The 18,086-nt window shown below is 35.0% G+C and overlaps 2 protein-coding genes and 1 long non-coding RNA gene across 5 annotated transcripts; 2 read left to right on the top strand and 1 right to left on the bottom strand.

Annotated features, from left to right (window-relative positions):
- Positions 1 to 5,847: 5,847 nt before the first annotated feature.
- On the top strand, positions 5,848 to 10,369 carry LOC114193931 (vacuolar protein sorting-associated protein 9A-like). 3 transcript variants are annotated; one of them, XM_028083942.1, is made up of 7 exons: positions 5,848 to 5,929; positions 6,029 to 6,180; positions 6,664 to 6,811; positions 7,297 to 7,467; positions 7,980 to 8,156; positions 9,141 to 9,441; positions 9,820 to 10,369. In XM_028083942.1, the coding sequence occupies exons 1-7, from the start codon at positions 5,924 to 5,926 to the stop codon at positions 10,062 to 10,064; spliced, it is 1,200 nt and encodes a 399-aa protein (XP_027939743.1). In that variant the 5' UTR covers positions 5,848 to 5,923; the 3' UTR covers positions 10,065 to 10,369. The 3 variants fall into 3 exon arrangements, with proteins under 3 accessions (XP_027939743.1, XP_027939752.1, XP_027939737.1); XM_028083951.1 differs by lacking the exon at positions 5,848 to 5,929 and having other exon boundaries at positions 5,960 to 6,180; positions 9,807 to 9,911; XM_028083936.1 differs by lacking the exon at positions 5,848 to 5,929 and having other exon boundaries at positions 5,964 to 6,180.
- Positions 10,370 to 10,590: 221 nt separating this feature from the next.
- Positions 10,591 to 13,567, bottom strand: LOC114193925 (receptor-like protein EIX1). The gene has a single exon (XM_028083927.1). It carries the CDS (start codon positions 13,456 to 13,458, stop codon positions 10,867 to 10,869), a length of 2,592 nt encoding a protein of 863 aa, XP_027939728.1. The 5' UTR covers positions 13,459 to 13,567; the 3' UTR covers positions 10,591 to 10,866.
- Positions 13,568 to 15,921: 2,354 nt separating this feature from the next.
- On the top strand, positions 15,922 to 17,466 carry LOC114162914. The gene is made up of 4 exons (XR_003599314.1): positions 15,922 to 16,039; positions 16,155 to 16,939; positions 17,017 to 17,101; positions 17,184 to 17,466. It is a non-coding gene; the product is annotated as an uncharacterized LOC114162914 (long non-coding RNA).
- The last annotated feature ends 620 nt before the right edge of the window (positions 17,467 to 18,086 follow it).

The following is an 18,086-nucleotide window of genomic DNA, read 5'->3' as shown; positions in this document are numbered from 1 at the left end:
TGTCATGAACGTTGTACTGTTGTGACAGCTTGTCTTTTTCATCATTTTCTGCTTATATGACTTTTTCATACTAGAATTCACACCCATACAGACCATTCTGCTTTCACAGTTGCTATATTGTTTTGTTTAATAACCAAACACATTACATTTTGGTGCTTTCATCGACACCACCATGGTCGAAAACACATGCCTCAAGGATCTTGATGCTAACGTGAAGAAAATCCTTGACCTCATGGAGAAGCGTGATCTCAGTTATACAGAACGTTTTGAAAAGCTCGAGCTAGCCATCCATAACGTTTCCAAACAACAGGCCCCTGGTGGTTTGAACTCAACATCCAGCTTGTCGTTTCAGGTTCGGAATATTAAGATTGATTTTCCCAAGTTTGATGGTACTAATGTTTTACAATGGATCTTTAAAGCGGAGCAATTTTTTAAGTATTATAATACTCCTGAGCCCCAACGTTTCACTATTGTTGCTATCTATTTGGAGAAAGATGTGGTGCCTTGGTTTCAGATGATGCAAAAGAACAACCCCTTCCAGTCATGGGATGGTTTTACTAAGGCATTAACCCTGGAATTTGGCCCTTCACCATACGAATGCCCACGATCTGCTTTCTTCAAACTCTCCCAGTTGGGATCTGTCAATGATTATTACGTTGAATTCACGGCCTTGGCTAATCGCATTACGGGCGTTACCGCTGACGCCATCCTTGACTGTTTTTTAAATGGTCTTAAACTGGAAATTAGACATGACGTGTTGGCACAATCCCCAAACTCCATTCTCAAAGCGGTATCATTAGCTAAACTTTTTGAAGACAAATATAACCCTAATCCCAAACCTCACTTTTCTTCTAGCTACCCTAAAACGTATTCCACCAAAACCACAACCCACCCACACCCAAACCCAAATACCTTACCACCCTTGTTACCCCCACCAAACATGAAACCATTTAGCCAACCTTTCAAACCATCCACTGTCAAACACATTACCCCGGCGGAAATGCAAATTCGGAGAGAGAAAGGATTATGTTATACTTGTGATGCCAAATTCACCCCAACCCATAAATGCCCTAATAAACAGTACCTATTACTTCAATACAAAGAACCCGAGGACCCTCCCGATCCAACACAACCAACTCCCACCCCTGCTCATACCACCACCGACCATAACTTGGATCATCATCTCTCCCTAAATGCCCTTACAAGATCTCACGGAGTGGGTACCATGCGCTTCCAAGGCTCCATTCAGGGTGCCCCTGTTCAGATTTTGTTAGACAGTGGTAGTTCTGATAGTTTTCTCCAACCTCGACTTGCAACTCACTTACAATTACCCGTTGAACCCATTTCCACTTTTAACGTGATGGTGGGAAATGGCAACTCGTTGAAGGTTGAAGGTCTGATAAAGGAACTCACGGTGGCAATACAAGGTCATATCCTTACTCTTCTCGTGTATTTATTACCGGTTGCTGGCGCAGATTTGGTGTTAGGTGCATCGTGGTTGGCTACGTTAGGCCCTCATATTTCAGATTATAGTACATTAACTCTAAAATTTTACTTGAATGGTGAATTTATTACTCTCCGGGGTGATAACTCTAAGCTTCCCACTCCAGTGCAATTTCATCATATCCGGCGAATGTCTCACACCCGTGCTATTGATGAATGCTATGCATTACAACTTCAACTTCCTACGGAGCCAAAGGATAACTGGGTTGACTGCCATGTTGACTTACACCCAGAGCTAGCTCTTCTCCTACATCAATATTGCTCTGTTTTTGCTGAACCTTCGGGTTTACCACCAGTTCGGTCTCATAATCACCAGATTCCCTTGCTGCCTGGTACGCAACCGGTGAAAGTTCGACCTTATAGATATCCTCACAGCCATAAGGAGCAGATCGAAACCATGATTGCTGCCATGTTGAAGGAAGGCATTATTTCTCCTAGCAACAACCTATTCTCTTCACCAATACTCTTAGTCAAGAAAAAAGATGGTACATGGCGGTTTTGTACTGATTACAGGGCTTTAAACGCCATCACAGTTAAGGATAGCTTCCCCATCCCTACGGTCGATGAATTACTGGATGAACTATGCGGCGCTCAATTTCTCCAAACTAGATCTTTGTTCCGGTTATCATCAAATTTTGATGGAACCAGAGGATCAATTCAAAACAGCCTTCCGCACTCATCAAGGTCATTATGAATGGCTCGTGATGCCCTTTGGGCTTACAAATGCCAACGCTACTTTCCAAAGCTTGATGAATTCTATATTTCAAGGGATGTTGCGAAAAGCAGTGTTAGTTTTTTTTTTATGACATATTGATCTACAGTACCTCTTGGTCCCTTCACTTACACCACTTGGAAGCTGTCCTTCAGATTTTACAACAACACCGTCTCTTTGCCAAATTATCCAAGTGTCATTTTAGTGTACAATAAATGGAATACCTTGGTCATGTTGTCTCGAGTAAGGGTGTTTCGATGGACAACAACAAGGTGACAGCCATATTGAATTGGCCCATTCCAACCACAGTGAAACAATTACGTGGGTTTTTGGGATTAACCGGGTACTATCGCCGATTTATTAAAGGGTATGCTTCCATAGCTACTCCCTTAACCAATTTGCTAAAAAAGGATAAGTTCCATTGGGATTTGCAAGCCAAGATTGCTTTTGATACCCTCAAGACAGCCATCACCACGGCTCCTGTTTTGGCACTGCCAGACTTCTACAAACCGTTTATTTTGGAAACGGATGCATCAGGGACCGACATTGGAGCGGTTCTTAGCCAATCACAACATCCCATTGCATTCTTTTCTAAGAAATTGTCACCACAAATGCAAAAACAATCTGCCTATACCAGGGAATTCCATGCAATCACCGAGGCTATTGCGAAATTTCGGCACTACTTACTTGGCCATAAATTCACCATCCGAACTGACCAAAAAAGTTTAAAATGTCTCATGGAACAAGCTATTCATACTCCGGAGCAACAAGCTTGGTTGCACAAGTTTTTGGGGTATGATTTTACCATCGAGTATAAGTCCGACAAGGAGAAGAACCAAGCTGCAGATGCCCTGTCTCGATCCTATTTCATGGCTTTGTCTCAGCCTACCTGGGATCTCATTATACACTTACGTGATGCGATTGCTGCTGATTCTAAACTCTCAGATATTTTCAAACTCTGCGACGCAGGCACTCCCCAAAGTCCGCATTATACTGTTCAAAACAAGTTGTTGTTCTGGAAGCAACGACTCGTGGTACCGACCCAGCACCCCTTGATTCAAACTATTTTGCAGGAGTTGCATAGTTCTCCCATTGGTGGCCACTCGGGTATTGCGCGCACTTTAGCAAGAGTTTCATCCCAGTTCTATTGGCCGGGTATGGCCCAAGATGTTAAAGCTTATGTCCAACACTGCTTGATATGCCAACAAGCCAAATCATCCACTACATCACCAGCGGGACTATTACAGCCCCTCCCTATCCCGCAACAAATTTGGGAAGACTTGGCCATGGATTTTATTGTTGGCCTTCCCCCATCATATGGCTTTTCCGTAATTATGGTTGTCATCGATCGTCTCTCAAAGTATGCGCACTTTTGCACCCTTAAGGCAGATTATTCAAGCAAGCACGAGGCTGAGGCGTTCATGCAATCTATTGTGAAGTTACATGGGATGCCCAAATCAATCGTTTCAGATCGTGAGCGCGTCTTTACAAGTAATTTTTGGCAACAACTTTGTAAGCTAAGTGGCACTACCTTAGCTATGAGTACCGCCTACCACCCACAATCCGATGGTCAGTAGGAAGCTCTTAATCGATGCTTAGAAATGTATTTACGATGCTTCACAGTGGATGAACCGAAAGGCTAGAGTAAGATGTTATCCTGGGCTGAATACTGGTATAATACTGCCTTCCAAACCAATATTGGCATGACACCATTCAAGGCAGTTTATGGGAGAGACCCCCCTACTTTTCCGAAGTATGAACAAAATGCCACCGAGGCCCCCTTCTTTACAAGAAATGATGTTGCACCGTGATCAAACCCTTTTATGTCTTAAGCAGAATTTGATAAAAGCCCAGGCTCTGATGAAGAAATATGCAGATCAGAAGCGCGTCCATGTGGAGTTCCAAGTGGGAGAATTAGTGTTTGTAAAACTCCAACCATATAGGCAACATTCGGTGGCTCTTCGCAAAAATCAGAAGCTTGGCCTTCGTTATTTTGGTCCATTTCCGGTGATACAACGCATTGGCCCTGTTGCTTATAAATTATCCTTGCCTCCTACAGCGAAGATTCACCCAGTTTTCCATGTGTCTTTATTGAAACCGTGCAAAGGAGAACATCAACAACCATATATGCCTCTGCCTTTGCTCACGCATGAACTTGGCCCTGTTATTCAACTGCTCAAGGTGTTACAATACAGAGTCATTTTACGAGCAGATCAACATATTCCTCAAGTACTGGTCCAATGGGAAGTGTTGGATATCTCTGAAGCTACTTGGGAAGACGTGAGTACTTTGCAACGGGAGTATCCTCACTTCAACCTTGAGGACAAGGTTGACTTCCATGGGGGAAGAAATGTTATGAATGGCGCGGGTAATGAGCAGATGAAGGACATGGGACCCATGGGACACATGGCAAAGTGGGAGGAAAACAAAGGTAAACGAAAAAGTGGAAGGAAACGAATAATCAATTTTGCACTGAAGGATTTCGTGTGGAGTACGACGTGATTATAAAAACAGCTTTTGCTATAGGAGAAAGGGAGGATGTGAATTGTCTTTTTCTCTCTCCTGGCCCTTTGGGATATTTCTCTGTCATTTATGTTATTTTTCTTCTGTCATGAACGTTGTACTGCTGTGACAGCTTGTCTTTTTCATCATTTTCTGCTTATATGACTTTTTCATACTAGAATTCACACCCATACAAACCATTCTGCTTTGCTATATTGTTTTGTTTAATAACCAAACACATTACATATTGTAAGGTCACATTCTCTCACGCTTCCCTCTTTCAATTTAATTATTTTTTGTGTGTGATAATCTTTTAAGTTAAACCTTCCATGAGTGTCAAATGTTTTGGTGAGAACTACTTGTAGTTGAACTGTCTTTGCCTTCTAATCCGAAGATATGCATCAATTGATGAAGATCTGAAAAGGATCAATCAAAAGACAGCAGAATGAAAAAAAATGTTGAAGGTAAGGTAAGCAAAACATAGAAGTTCTTCCTTTTCAAAAATAATATGAATCCGTCTCACATTCTTATAAAGAAAAACTAAATAAGAAAAGGAAAAGAGGAGTGAGATCTTTGTCAAGAGAATCTACGTTGTCTAAAGTTTTGAATTGAAGTTCATTATTTTCTCTAATGAGAAATACAAGACAAGTCTCATATTGAACGAATACAATAAATATCTAGAAAAGGTTATAAATATCTTCATGTTTTTATTATAGTGAGATAAACTCACTTTTATATCTCTTTATTGATGATATCAAATATATATGACAATGTGATTTTTAATATATGTGTTTACATATCCTCTATTTCAAAACATATACCAAAATGGATAAAAGAAAACCTTAATTTCACAAAAAATCTTATTTTATATCGGTAGGTGATAAGTGATTAATACATTGATGTGAACTTTCGCATGATTTTAGTCCAAAATTTTTAGGTCTCAAATTTTAAAAGAAGTGTCTATTCAAAGAGGACAGAGTTATTAAATCACATTATTTTCAGTCTCAAATTTAGTGCTAACAACTAAAAATATATTTTCCAAAAATTGAGATATGAAAATGATTTTCTTTCTAAATTAGGGAAACCAAAATTACGTTCATCCTAATTTGAAGCATTACAAATTTATCTTATTATCCCTTTTTCGTGTAATATCTAGTATCACCACGTACAAGAAAAGAGTTGACGAATTAGTAGACTAAGTATCTTATGCTGGTAGGTGCATAAAACGTGAATCACGTGTATCTCTTTACCTAATTATTTTCATCTCCTATGTTTTCATTCTGAAACATGCTCCCTCTTCCTCTGTTTCAGTTTCAATCTCTCATGAATTGGGATTATTCCATTAACATCAACAACATGAACACGGACACTGTCGCAGAGTCAAGATCAACAACGCCTTTCACTGATTGTCTCAATCGCATGCATCACCCTGCTTCCCTTGACCTCGTTCGATCCATCAAGAGGCAATCACCACCTTTCACTCTATTTTCCCTTTTTCATTTTCTCTTATTCAATTGCAATGCTTATGCTATACATCTTTTCTACTCTGTTTATGCACTCAAAAGTTGAAAGAGAAACTAGTGTTTGATTTTATTGGTTTTATTATTATCACTGCTACGTTCATCACATTGCATTGCATTCAATTTACTATTTTGAGTAAAATTATTCAATATTATTATCAACATGGTGTGCTCTGATTCACAAATAACTGTGCTTTTTTAATAATGTGATCGTGAGTTCGATCACTCAATTTATTTGTATGAAAAGGAATTTCTTACACGATATCAATCCCTTATATACCAACTGTACTGAAGATACTCTTGGGTTCAACATAAAAATTATTCAGTACAATTGAATAAAAGCTTTGGTGATGAATTTTTGCGTTTGGATTTTGTTTTGTATGTTTTGTGCTTCTATTAATCCTGACGGCAAAATTATTTTATCAGCTTTATAGTATCCTTTTCATTTTACCAACCGAAACCTGAAAATGATGGGAAAAGAGTTCAAGATTTTTTTCTGTCAATGGAAGCAGCAATGCGAGATCATCCACTGTGGACAACTGCCTCTGAAGAAGACATTGATTGTGCCTTGGAGGTTCGTTTATCAAACAATCATAATCTTATAGCACACTACATCAGTTTAATGTATTAACAAATCAACAGAGCTCTTACAAATGTGTTAATGGAAGGGTACGCAGTATTTTTTATTTTATTTTTTACAAAAATAGAGGAATTTAGAATATTTCAAACTAAGTTCAAAGGAGTAAGTGTAATTTTCCTGTTCAAAATTGCTATTCCCTCTTTTTATATTAGGTCTACAGAGAGGGTATCGCCAGGGAGATACAACACCAATAAGACCTGAATCCAACCACATAAGGCATTGACACCACTCTCACCCCAAAACCTTAAGACAATGGGTTTATGGGTCTTTATCCTTATATAGTACTCTACTTTCTCATTTCTAGTCAATGTGGGACTTAAACTCACACTTGAATTTCTAACCATTTATGCTTACATTACATCATTGAAGGGGTGTTTTTGACTTATATGAATATAACTACCTTATGTATTTTACTGCAGGGTTTAGAAAAATACGTAATGATTAAATTGTTCTCTCGAACATTTTCTGCTACTCCTGAGGATGCTAAGATTGACAATGAAATCTCTGAGAAAATAAGCTTGCTCCAAACCTTTCTGAAGCCTGAACATTTGGATATACCGCCAATTCTTCAAAATGAAGCTTCATTGCTGGTACGCTTCATTCTACTAAAATATGTAAAAGTCTTTTATGTGATTTTTATTAAAATTGGAAAACGTTAAGCAAATAGAATCATCATTGCAAATAATATTACTAACAAGTTGGAATAGTATGACAGTCAGTGTATTGGAAGAATAACAGTTCTAAGCATCAACTGATTCGTAGAATTCCCATTGTAATAAATATAGAATTTTGACACAAGGTGAATGAGCATGTGCATTTTCTATGTTTACGTTTAGAGGGCTTTTGTGTTGGGGAATGTTAGAAATATGGTATAAAGTTGTTCATGTGTCTTCATTTGATAAATTAAACTTGTGGAATAGTTGTTTCTTGATTTGAGAAATCCTTAGCACCATATTATGTGAAACTGTGACAGGACAAGCAGAGAATTTTTGGAAAGAAAATGAAGTTTAAATTGCAAGAGTTAATAATGCCAAGCGCCTTCGGCTTTTCTATAAATTAGAACTACTTATAAGTATTGACACCATTTTCCTTTTTCACTTAGCTTGCAGAGAAAGAATTGCTGAAAATCAATGCCTTCAAATCTCCCCATGAGAAGCTCCTGAGCATTTTGAATTGTTGCAGAGTCATCAACAATGTGTTGCTAAATGTTGCAATGTCTGAGCATGTTCCTGCTGGGGCAGATGACTTTCTTCCTGTGCTCATATATGTTACGATCAAGGCAAGCCCTCTTGGTAATAAGACATTTTGCTGGGTGTCAAATATAATTTTAGAATCTTAAAGAGGTGAATTTAAGTCTAACTCAACCTTATAAAACCTATTTGTAAGATGAGATCTGCACCTACTCATATAGTGTAATTCGTCTTATCTTTAATTGATGTGGGATCTCTATCAAAAAAGAGGTGAACTTTAAGTTTAACTTTCGATACATGAGTAGACGCAAACCTAACCTTATAAGCTGATTTCATATGGTTGAATAAGACTTAAATTCCATTTATTAACATAGGATACCGAGACCCTCTTTTGCCAGTATTACAGAGTGTAGAAGATTCTTTGTGTCTAATTCTAACATAATTAATTCATAATCTATTTTAGTATTTGTTGACATCTTCCACGGTGTGATGATGGTGTGTTGGAAATCCAACATACCCTAGTGATATAGGAAAAATCAAATTCTAAGAGTTTTCACTAATAAATAGTATTGTAATTCTTTGCAAATTATTTGATGTAGATGTGTAGAGATACTGACATGATGCTGTATAATAAATGCTTCAGTCCAACTTATAAGGTTCTATGTAGAGAACCTGAGTCATGATTTTTTTAATAAGAAAAGATAAGAATATGTTGTAATAGCCATGACTGGTAAATCCTGGCAACATTTTCTAGAGCCTTTAAATTGTGTTTTGATTAAATTTGAACTCTTCCTTTCATTGATTTTAGGCCGCCACAGGCTTCTCTTTACGAGTCCAAATTCTCTACTAGTTTTTTTAGTACTGTCTTCTGCTGAGCATTAAAAATACACTGTATTGATATTTTAAATATATTTTTAATATATTTTAAAATGTCAAAATTAATAGTAATCAATGTGTTAAGAAGGCACAATAAAAAACCAGCACACAAAAACCAGCAGATAATCCAAATTCTCCCTTTACACTACCCCTTTTTGACAGTGATTGATTTATTCCTTTTGGTTTGTCACTTTCAGGCAAATCCTTCAAAGTTGCATTCTAACCTCAAATTCATCAAGTTGTTCAGAAGGCAAGAAAAACTTATATCAGAAGCTGAATATTATTTCACAAATCTAGTGTCAGCAACGTCATTTATAGTTGACTTAAATGCCAAATCACTTTCAATGGACGAAAACAAATTTGAGGAGAGCATGCAAGCAGCCAAGTTGATGAATAAAGTCACAAATGAATCATCCTCTACATGTCAAATGAGCCAGCAACAGAACAACGAGTGCAGTTTCTCAGAGAAAATGCCCCACAAACCTAATGCTACTGGAGGTTAGAAGAACTTGTTTTCTTGATCCCTGTCTTTTTTAGTATGTGTAAGTGAAACTGTTTAGTTTATTTAAAAAAAAAACAATTAGTTTGTTAGTGTAACTATTTGAAAAAGAGCTTTTCAAATAACAATTATTTTCTCAATAAAAATAATCCATACCAAACAGACACAGTCACTTTGGATTAACTTATGTTATGAGATGAAACAAAGAATTAATTTATGTTTTCTTCTAAAAAATTTATGTTACTTAACTTATTTAAGACTGAAGAAGTTTGATTTATTTGATTGAACTCTTTAATTTTGCCGATTTATGTTTTCCATTTCTATAAATACTTGTTGGAGCTTTCATCCCTGAACATAACCACAGTAAAATGTTGCAGTGTTTGAAGTTTTAGAACATGGATCAAATTATCCTTACATGGAAGCAGAGAGCAAAGGGCTAACAGTTGGAGATGTGGAGATGCTATTAAGTGACTACAAGGATTTAGTTAATAAGTACACAATTCTGTGCAAAGCTATTAGTTGTCTTTCCACGTCAGAGAGAGAACCCCTCCTTCGTCAGATAGAGAAACAGAGTGCAGCAACTCTGATTTCACACCATCCAGGTACCCACCAACATAATTAATTAAGGAAAATGATTTTTTGACTACTAAATTTTGCTAACTTTTTCTTATAACCTTAGGTGGTATTTTCTAAGTGGTTTTCTATTTTTCCATTTACCCATTCTTAATATTTCAAAATCATTTAGAAAATGTCACCTCATGTTATAAGAAAAAGTTGTCAAAGTTTAATAGTAAAAATATCATTGTCCATTAATTAATTCATAATTAGAATGCCACTGGTTGTACATATCTACCCAACATTTATTAGATGTGTATGGTCTCTAGAATTTTTTTCACATTGTCAACCAATCAGAAATCATTGCTGGTATAACTTAAGATAATTGTTTATATGAAAGTTAGTAAAGTTATCACCATAAGATCCATTGATCTGTTTAGACAGCACAAATATAGTTGCTTTATGTTTGAATTATAAAAAAATGTTCGTGGAACAGCACAACGAAAATAAAGATTTACAACACATAACTTGAATTATTTTGTCGTTGGATAAAGATAGAAATAAAGATGAAAACTTATAGTGACTTGTTGAAATAATCACCGGAGAAAACAGCCGAGTTCAAAATTATTATTCAAGTACCAAAAAACAATTTTGACTATAACCATAACCCATGTACCAAAAAACAAATATAACCCAAGAGTACTCCAGTACAAAACAATTACACTCTAATTGCAAGTAACATTAATTAGGTGTGAGATTGTAAGACAAAATGAGGTATTAATAAGTAACTTTGACATTGCTATCTTTGCAAGTAACTTTATTTATTTGTAAGCATCTTCTCTGAAAACTCGTGGAATCAGTCTTTTACTTCATCTAGCACTTGCTCTTACCCGAGAAAAATGATTGATCTTGAGAACTATAACCTCATAAAGCCAATCTGCTACATGATTCAACATAAGAAAATATTTGTGTCTCCATGCTCTGTTGATGAACAAAGAACCCCACACTCCCCACAAGCCAACAACAAATCCACCTACCATCCCAAGATAGAGTGACTCATTCTGTGAGTTGTTTGCACCACTTCCCACTCTCTGGTGTGTGTTGGAGCAATTTTTTGGCAGAGGAAGTCCACATAGTTTGGGATTCCCAACATAGCTCCATGCATCAAAGCTCTCAAGTTGAGTCCCCAATGGGATTTCTCCGCTGAAATCATTGTACGACAGATTGAGATAACTCAGAAAAGTTAAATTGGATATTGTTCTGGGAATTGTCCCTGAAAGGTGATTGTTGGAGAGATCGAGAGACTCCAAATTTTTCATGCCACCAATCTTGATTGGTATCTTTCCCTTTAAATGATTTCTAGACAAGTTCAAGAACAACAATTGAGTGAGGCCAAAGAGTTCAGTGGGGATCTCTCCAGACAGATTGTTTGATGAGAGATCCAAATTTCTCAACAGACCAATGTCTCTGTACCCCAACTCTCGACCTTTCCAAAACAAATCGAAAGTAAACCTGAAATGTCTTATTCTTCTTTCACCATCCATGGAACTAACGTTGCAGACACAAGGAGGAATGGATCCAACAAGTTTATTCTGTGAAAGATCAAGTTGTATCAGAGAGGGAAGGCTGCACAGTTGTTGCGGAATGTTGCTACTAAATTGATTGGATCTCAATATCATCACTTGCATACTCTCTGGCATCTTTGTTGGTACAACTCCAGAAAAACTGTTATGTCCAAGGTTGATGAATACCAACGATTTCATGTTTGACAAGTCCAGTGAAAACTCCCCAGACAAGTTGTTCTTGTTGAAGTCCATCACAATGATTTCATTTAACAGCTCAATTGATGGAGGAATCTCACCTTCTAGCCTATTGTTGCCAATGAAAAGGAATGTCAAACTTCTCCAATTCTCCCAGCAATTGGGAATCACTCCGCTCAATGAATTAATTGATATATCCAAGTAACCCAATGCACTTTTCTTGCCTGATTTATGACACAGAAAGGGAGAAATGGGTCCAGACAAGGAATTGTTTGCCATATTAATCATGAAGACATTTGATGATATACGTGGGAGTGTTCCTCTGAAGTTGTTGCAAGCCAATATTGCATATTCAGATTCTAGAGTGACATTTGACAAGTCTGCACTGATTGCGTTGAAGGACAAGTTAATGGCTCTGATTTTGGCTACAAAACTCCAAAACTTGTCTGCATTTATGGAAGAAAGTTTGGAAAAAGAAGTGTCTAGAGCTTCTAGTGTCGTTTGTGTGTATAGCCATTCTGGAAAAGTAGGACCTAGATTTGTGTTTTTCAAGCTAACTTCACGAAGTTGGAAAGGAGGAATCCATTTAGGATCAATGTCAAAAGAAAAACCTGAATTCAGGACAAGTGATTCCAAGTTAAAGAGTTTGGAGAAGTGCTTCTCAGATAGAACACCAGACAATGAGCCTCCAATGAACAAAGTCCTCAAGTTAGAGAGTTGGCCAATTGTGTCTGTAAGATTACCACTCAAGAAACCGGAGCTAACACCTAATTCAGTTAAGGATGAAAGGTTTCCAAGAGTGGAAGGAAAGGGACCGTTAAACAAGTTTTCAGAAAGAACAAGATGTTGCAGACGTTCATGCTCCCCTAACCAATCCGGAATTGGTCCAGTAAGTTCGTTATTTGACAATCTCAAAGATTCAAGATTTCGAAGATTAAGCAAGCTCTTGGGGATTCTACCCTTTAAATTATTGAAGCTAAGGTCGATGTGGAAAATGTCACTGCTAACGTTAAACAACCAATAAGGCAACTCAGAGTCAAAGTAATTCCCAGACAAGTCAAGTGTGAGAAGTGATGTAAAATTCACAAACTTGACAAAAGGGCTCATGTTGACTAACCCACAACTTGCCAATCTCAACTCTAACAGAGAAGGATGATGCATGGCCATGGTTTGAAGCCAGTTTGTTTCATTTTCAAGATTAATCTCACTGAGATTTAGACATTTCAACGAAGGAGGAAGTTGAGAAAGCCATTGAAGATTGTTGAAATGAAGATCTTCATTGAAGGATAAGTCCAGGTATTCAAGGTAAGATAAGTTGAAATGTGCAGTAGAAAGAGGTGGATGAATTAAAGCTGTGAAATCATTCATGCTCAAGTCCAAGTAGGTCAAAAATTCAATTTGAAGAAGAGATAGATTGATTTCACCTTCCAAGTACTGTTGGTTCAGATCAAGTCTTGTGACTCTCCCTGTGGTGTTGTCACACAACACTCCTTTCCACGCACAGCAATCTTCTCCACTGGACCAAGATGAGAGCTTGTTGGAATGATCTTTGACGCTGTGTTTGAATAGCAGCAATGGAGATCGATCTTTTTCATTGCAACTCAGCTTCACATTTGTACTACACACACCTTTGTGAATCGTTATTGCATACACCAAAACTAGTAAAACACGAAACTGTGATTGTGATGAGAAACAAACCATGGTTGATCGCTTCAATGTTGTTTTCTGTGTGTGCTTGCCGTTGCTGCTCACTCTTTCACTGCATATATAGACTCATGCGAGATTCCACAGGGTTCATCATTACTTATTATCGTGCTTTTTACGTATAATAATTTCATTTTAAAAGTGATTATGCTTTGTCATTTTTTTTTAACGAAGATTATAAGTACAATAATATTTATGTATTTTTGTGTTTTAATTCTAGCCTTTATAGTTATTTTAGTTTCTATTTTTTAAAATTGAGAATAATAGTTTTAATTTTTAATATTAAGTAACATTTCTTAACGGATTAAAGGAAAAAAGAATTATTATTAATGTGTCTGTTTTGGTTTTCTAAGCGTAGATTACAAGTTTTCAATTTGTGTCCACTTTCTTCCAAGTCCTGAGTCTCGTTGACTTGACTAGTCTATACTTTCTTCTAAGGAATAAATACAAGGGGATGAGGAATGCTCGAGTCAATGATGACCTTTGTAAGTAATTTTAGAATAAAAGTAATAAATAAATAAAATATGTTTTTTAATAAACTAAAATCAGTTTAATATATAATTTAAAAGTGAAATTTAAAGAAATTTATAAAAAAACGTTCATAAATTAATTTATACATAAATTAATAGTTTGGATTTTTTTTAATGTATATGACTGTCAAGTAAATCCTTAATGATTCTCCATTTTACGTTTGTATCAAATGAGATAGTAATTTAGGTTTTTAATTTAAGCTTTAAAATTGTAAAGTTGTGCTTTTTTGTATTTTATAAAAATAATATTTAGATGTCTGTATTTTTTTAAAATGTAGTATGATATATAGATTTAAATATTAATTAATATGAAAATGAAAAGTCTACATATTTATTGTTTTGTCAAGAAAATTAGAAATGGAAAAAACAAATTGAAATAAATTAAGGTACAATATACATTTATTTTTTAATAAAAGAAACTGAAATGTTTCGATATACATGTGTTCTTATATAGTCCAAATATATTATTTATGGACTCTATATGAAGTTCTCTGCAATATTCTACATCCAATCCATGATGTTTGTTGTTTTACTCAGGTAATCTTTGATATATCTAGGTACAATATTCTACATCCAATCCATAATGTCCATTGTCAGTGGTTGAGATATTCCAATGTCTTGAAACAGGACGTGCCTGTGAAGACATCATGACGCTTAAGTCAGATATATACGTCAAAATAGTAATAAATGTTATAATAAATATATAATAGTTACTTAGTAAACAATATTATTTATATGAGATTCATGGGTTTTTATTTGGTTGAGCATAAACTATCAAAGTGATTATATTTGTTAATTTATTTAGGATTTCGCTAATCATCTTATGTCTTAATCTCTTCTTAACTATGCTTGATCTTTATTAGTTTTGACCGTGATGTTTATACCTATGTTGACATGGTGTCTTTTTATTTGGTCCGAGATGATCTCATTCATGTGTACTACACATGTATTTGTTATCTATATCACTTATATTTTTTTGTATAATCGATATCAAACAATATTTTTAAAGATTGTAAGATGATTTATCAAAAGTTTTAGTAAGATTAGTTTTAGATTTTTCTTCTTTCTTTAGAGACATCCATGACTCATGTTAAGGATGGAGAGTCCTTTCCTAAAAAGATTATTAAGAGATATTCATCACATATTCTTATTTTACCCTTATGTATTAAAATAAAAAATTGTGATCTATAATAATATATAAAAAGGATAATCTATAATAATATATCTTTTTTATAATCTATAATAATTTATAATAATATATCTCTTTTGTTCCACATTTTGTTATTTCAGTTTTATCTTTAATTATTATTTTAAAAAATAATTATCTATAACAATATATAAAGAGATACTCTCTATTGTGTCCACATTTTGTTATTTCAGTTTTACTCTTAATTATTATTTTAAAAATTAATTATTTCATAAATATTTTATTTTTAACCATTGTTCTAAAAATCTCTTTTATGTTTAATAATTATTTTAATTTTTTTTTGCATACATATTTTTTTTTCTAATTTTATAATTAATAATTACTTTAAAAATTAATTATATATTTCTCTCAAACTTTTATAGAAATAAAAAAATACGAATCGATTGGTGTCTCGCTTTCGCTAATAACAATAATATGGATCATCCATATTATTAAAAAAACAATGATATTTTGATTACTAAATTTTGATAACTTTTTCTTATGATTTGTTGTATCATTTTTTAAGTGATTTTGAAATATTAAAAATAAGAAAAAAAATGAAAATTCATTTAAAAAATAATACCTAAAGAAAAGTTATCAAAATGAAATGAAAACGAGTGGTTGACAACTTTTTATTTTTATTTTAGACTTTATTTTAAAAAAAACCACGTCAGCATGGAGGGAAAAGTCGTAGAATGTTTGAAATGGTATGGGAGAATAGGTTTGAAAACCCGCGTTCCATTGTCCATCTTCTTATTCTTCGTTCTTTGTGGAAGCCCTCTTCCTTATTCTTTGTCCAGACCCACACTCCATTGTTCTGCAATTGCTCACTGCGTTTTGTTTCAGTTCTCCAGGTTTTAAGGTATTTCATTTCTTCCTTTATCCCCTTCCGTTTGTTCTTTGAGGTTTGGACTACTCGCGTTCCCCCCATTGACCCCTATTTTTTTTTCATGTGGAATTTCGTTTTGCATTTTTAGGTTGGACACTCGAACAAGGAATTTTGTAAGAACTGTAAACTTTTTTCGAAGAAGGACCAATCCCCAATTGGAATCTCTGATTGGGGGTTTGAATTTGATGCAATTGTTAGTTTATGATTTTTCTTGTGTACTTTATGTAGTTTTGGTAACCCTTGTTAGTGATTATACAATGAGGTTATCGATGTTGGTGTTGATTCGTTTTTTGTCTTCCAATTTGTGGACACTCCAATGTTGTTGGTATATTTGAGGTTCTTCTTACTCGTGCCTTACACAGCGTCAAGAGAAGAATGTCAGAGGATGATGCAGAGAATACATCAACAATAAATCTGTTTTTGAATTTTCTGAAAATTTAAACACAATCACAAAACATTCATTTTATCACAAAAAATAGACAATCAACACATTGAATCCACAATAAATAGAAAAGTTATGTACACAAGTTGAGAAGTCATAGAGACTTTATTTCACCATTTCAGTGATATTCCAGAAAAAAAAAATTGTAGAAATCGTACGTACCAAGTCTCCTCATTCTTGTTCTTCTTTTCTGCCACCTTCTCGTCGTAGGTATAGACATCTGATTTCATCTCCTCGGTTTCCTTTTCCACCGATTCTAGTTTAGGTTTTGTCAACTTTTCGTATAAATCCAACCCAGCAAGGGTGGCAGAAGGCGCCGAAACTAATCCTCAGGAAATGGCAATTGTTCCATCCACTGAACCACAAAATACTTGACTGGGCGTAGACATGTTTGAATTGTAGAGAAGGATTGTGACTTCACAATCAGGAAGGTATCTCTTTTGGATTGAAACTTGAGTTTTTAATTTCCATGCTTAATTGGTCTAATTATTTTATTCAAACTTTTCAGACAATTCATTGTTGAGATAGATCATCAGATATTAACCACCATTGAATGTTTTGGGTTTCGCCCTCATGGTAGGGATGCCAACATGGTAATGTTCTTAACATATTTACTTATACGTGCATTTTTTTTTTTGGACGAATAATTACATTATAATTTCTATATTGTTGTAGCCTATACTGTTTGCATACAACACCTTCATGCACAGACAAAGAAGAATGACTGGACTGATCAAGAGGGTTGTTTTACGTCCTTTCATTGTGGTTGCTGTAGAATTTGTAAAATGTAATTTCTTGAATGCAGACCGTAGTGATCGAGGGTAGTCGGAAAGATAAAGGCGAGGAGAATGTTTGAAATTTGATATAAAGTTGTTCATGTCTCTTGTTAGAATAGATTTTAAACCTAATATTTTATGTATAATAGGTAGATACAAATTTCATCTTATAAATCGATATCGTAAAATTAAACAAGATTTAAACTTATTTTTTTAAGATAGGATAACAAGATCCTCTTTGCGTACAGTATAGTAGCATAACAAAGTGTAGAAGATGCTTTGTATATAATTCTAAAACATAATTTATAATCTATTTTAGTATTTGTGTTGACATCTTCCACAATGTGATGATGGTGTGTTGGAAATCCAACATAACCTAGTTGCAAAATCGAATTGTAAGAGTTTTCACTAATAGTATTATAATTCTTTGCAAATTATTTGATGTCAAAGTAGATGTGTAGAAGACACAGAACTCTTGAGTAGAGATACTACCATGATGCTGCATAATCAATGCTTCAGTCCAACTTATAAGGTTTTATATACAGAACTTGAGTCATGTTTTTTTTAATAAAAAAATATAAGAATATGTTGTAATAGCCTGAATGGTAAAGCCTCATCATGATTTCGGGGGTATTGTCTTGAGCCTATAAATTGTGTTTTGATTAAATTCGAACTTTTCCTTTCATTGATTTTTGGTCGCAATAGGCTTCACTTTACACTACCCTTTTTGACACTGATTGATTTATTTCTTTTGGTTTGTCACTTTTACGCAAATCCTCCAAAGTTGCATTCCAACCTCAAA

The sequence above is a fragment of the Vigna unguiculata genome, chromosome 1, assembly GCF_004118075.2.
Source record: "Vigna unguiculata cultivar IT97K-499-35 chromosome 1, ASM411807v1, whole genome shotgun sequence".
Lineage (NCBI taxonomy): Eukaryota > Viridiplantae > Streptophyta > Magnoliopsida > Fabales > Fabaceae > Vigna > Vigna unguiculata.
Note: the sequence above shows the minus strand (reverse complement) of the source record. Positions and strands in the feature narration are given on the sequence as shown.

Excerpts from the sequence above, each read along its gene's own strand:
- LOC114193931 (XM_028083936.1), top strand. The coding sequence starts at position 6,005 with ATGCTCCCTCTTCCTCTGTTTCAGTTTCAATCTCTCATGAATTGGGAT. Across the intron at positions 6,181-6,663 it reads CTCGTTCGATCCATCAAGAG|CTTTATAGTATCCTTTTCAT; the intron begins GCAATCACCACC and ends TTATTTTATCAG. Across the intron at positions 6,812-7,296 it reads ACATTGATTGTGCCTTGGAG|GGTTTAGAAAAATACGTAAT; the intron begins GTTCGTTTATCA and ends ATTTTACTGCAG.
- LOC114193925 (XM_028083927.1), bottom strand. The coding sequence starts at position 13,458 with ATGGTTTGTTTCTCATCACAATCACAGTTTCGTGTTTTACTAGTTTTG.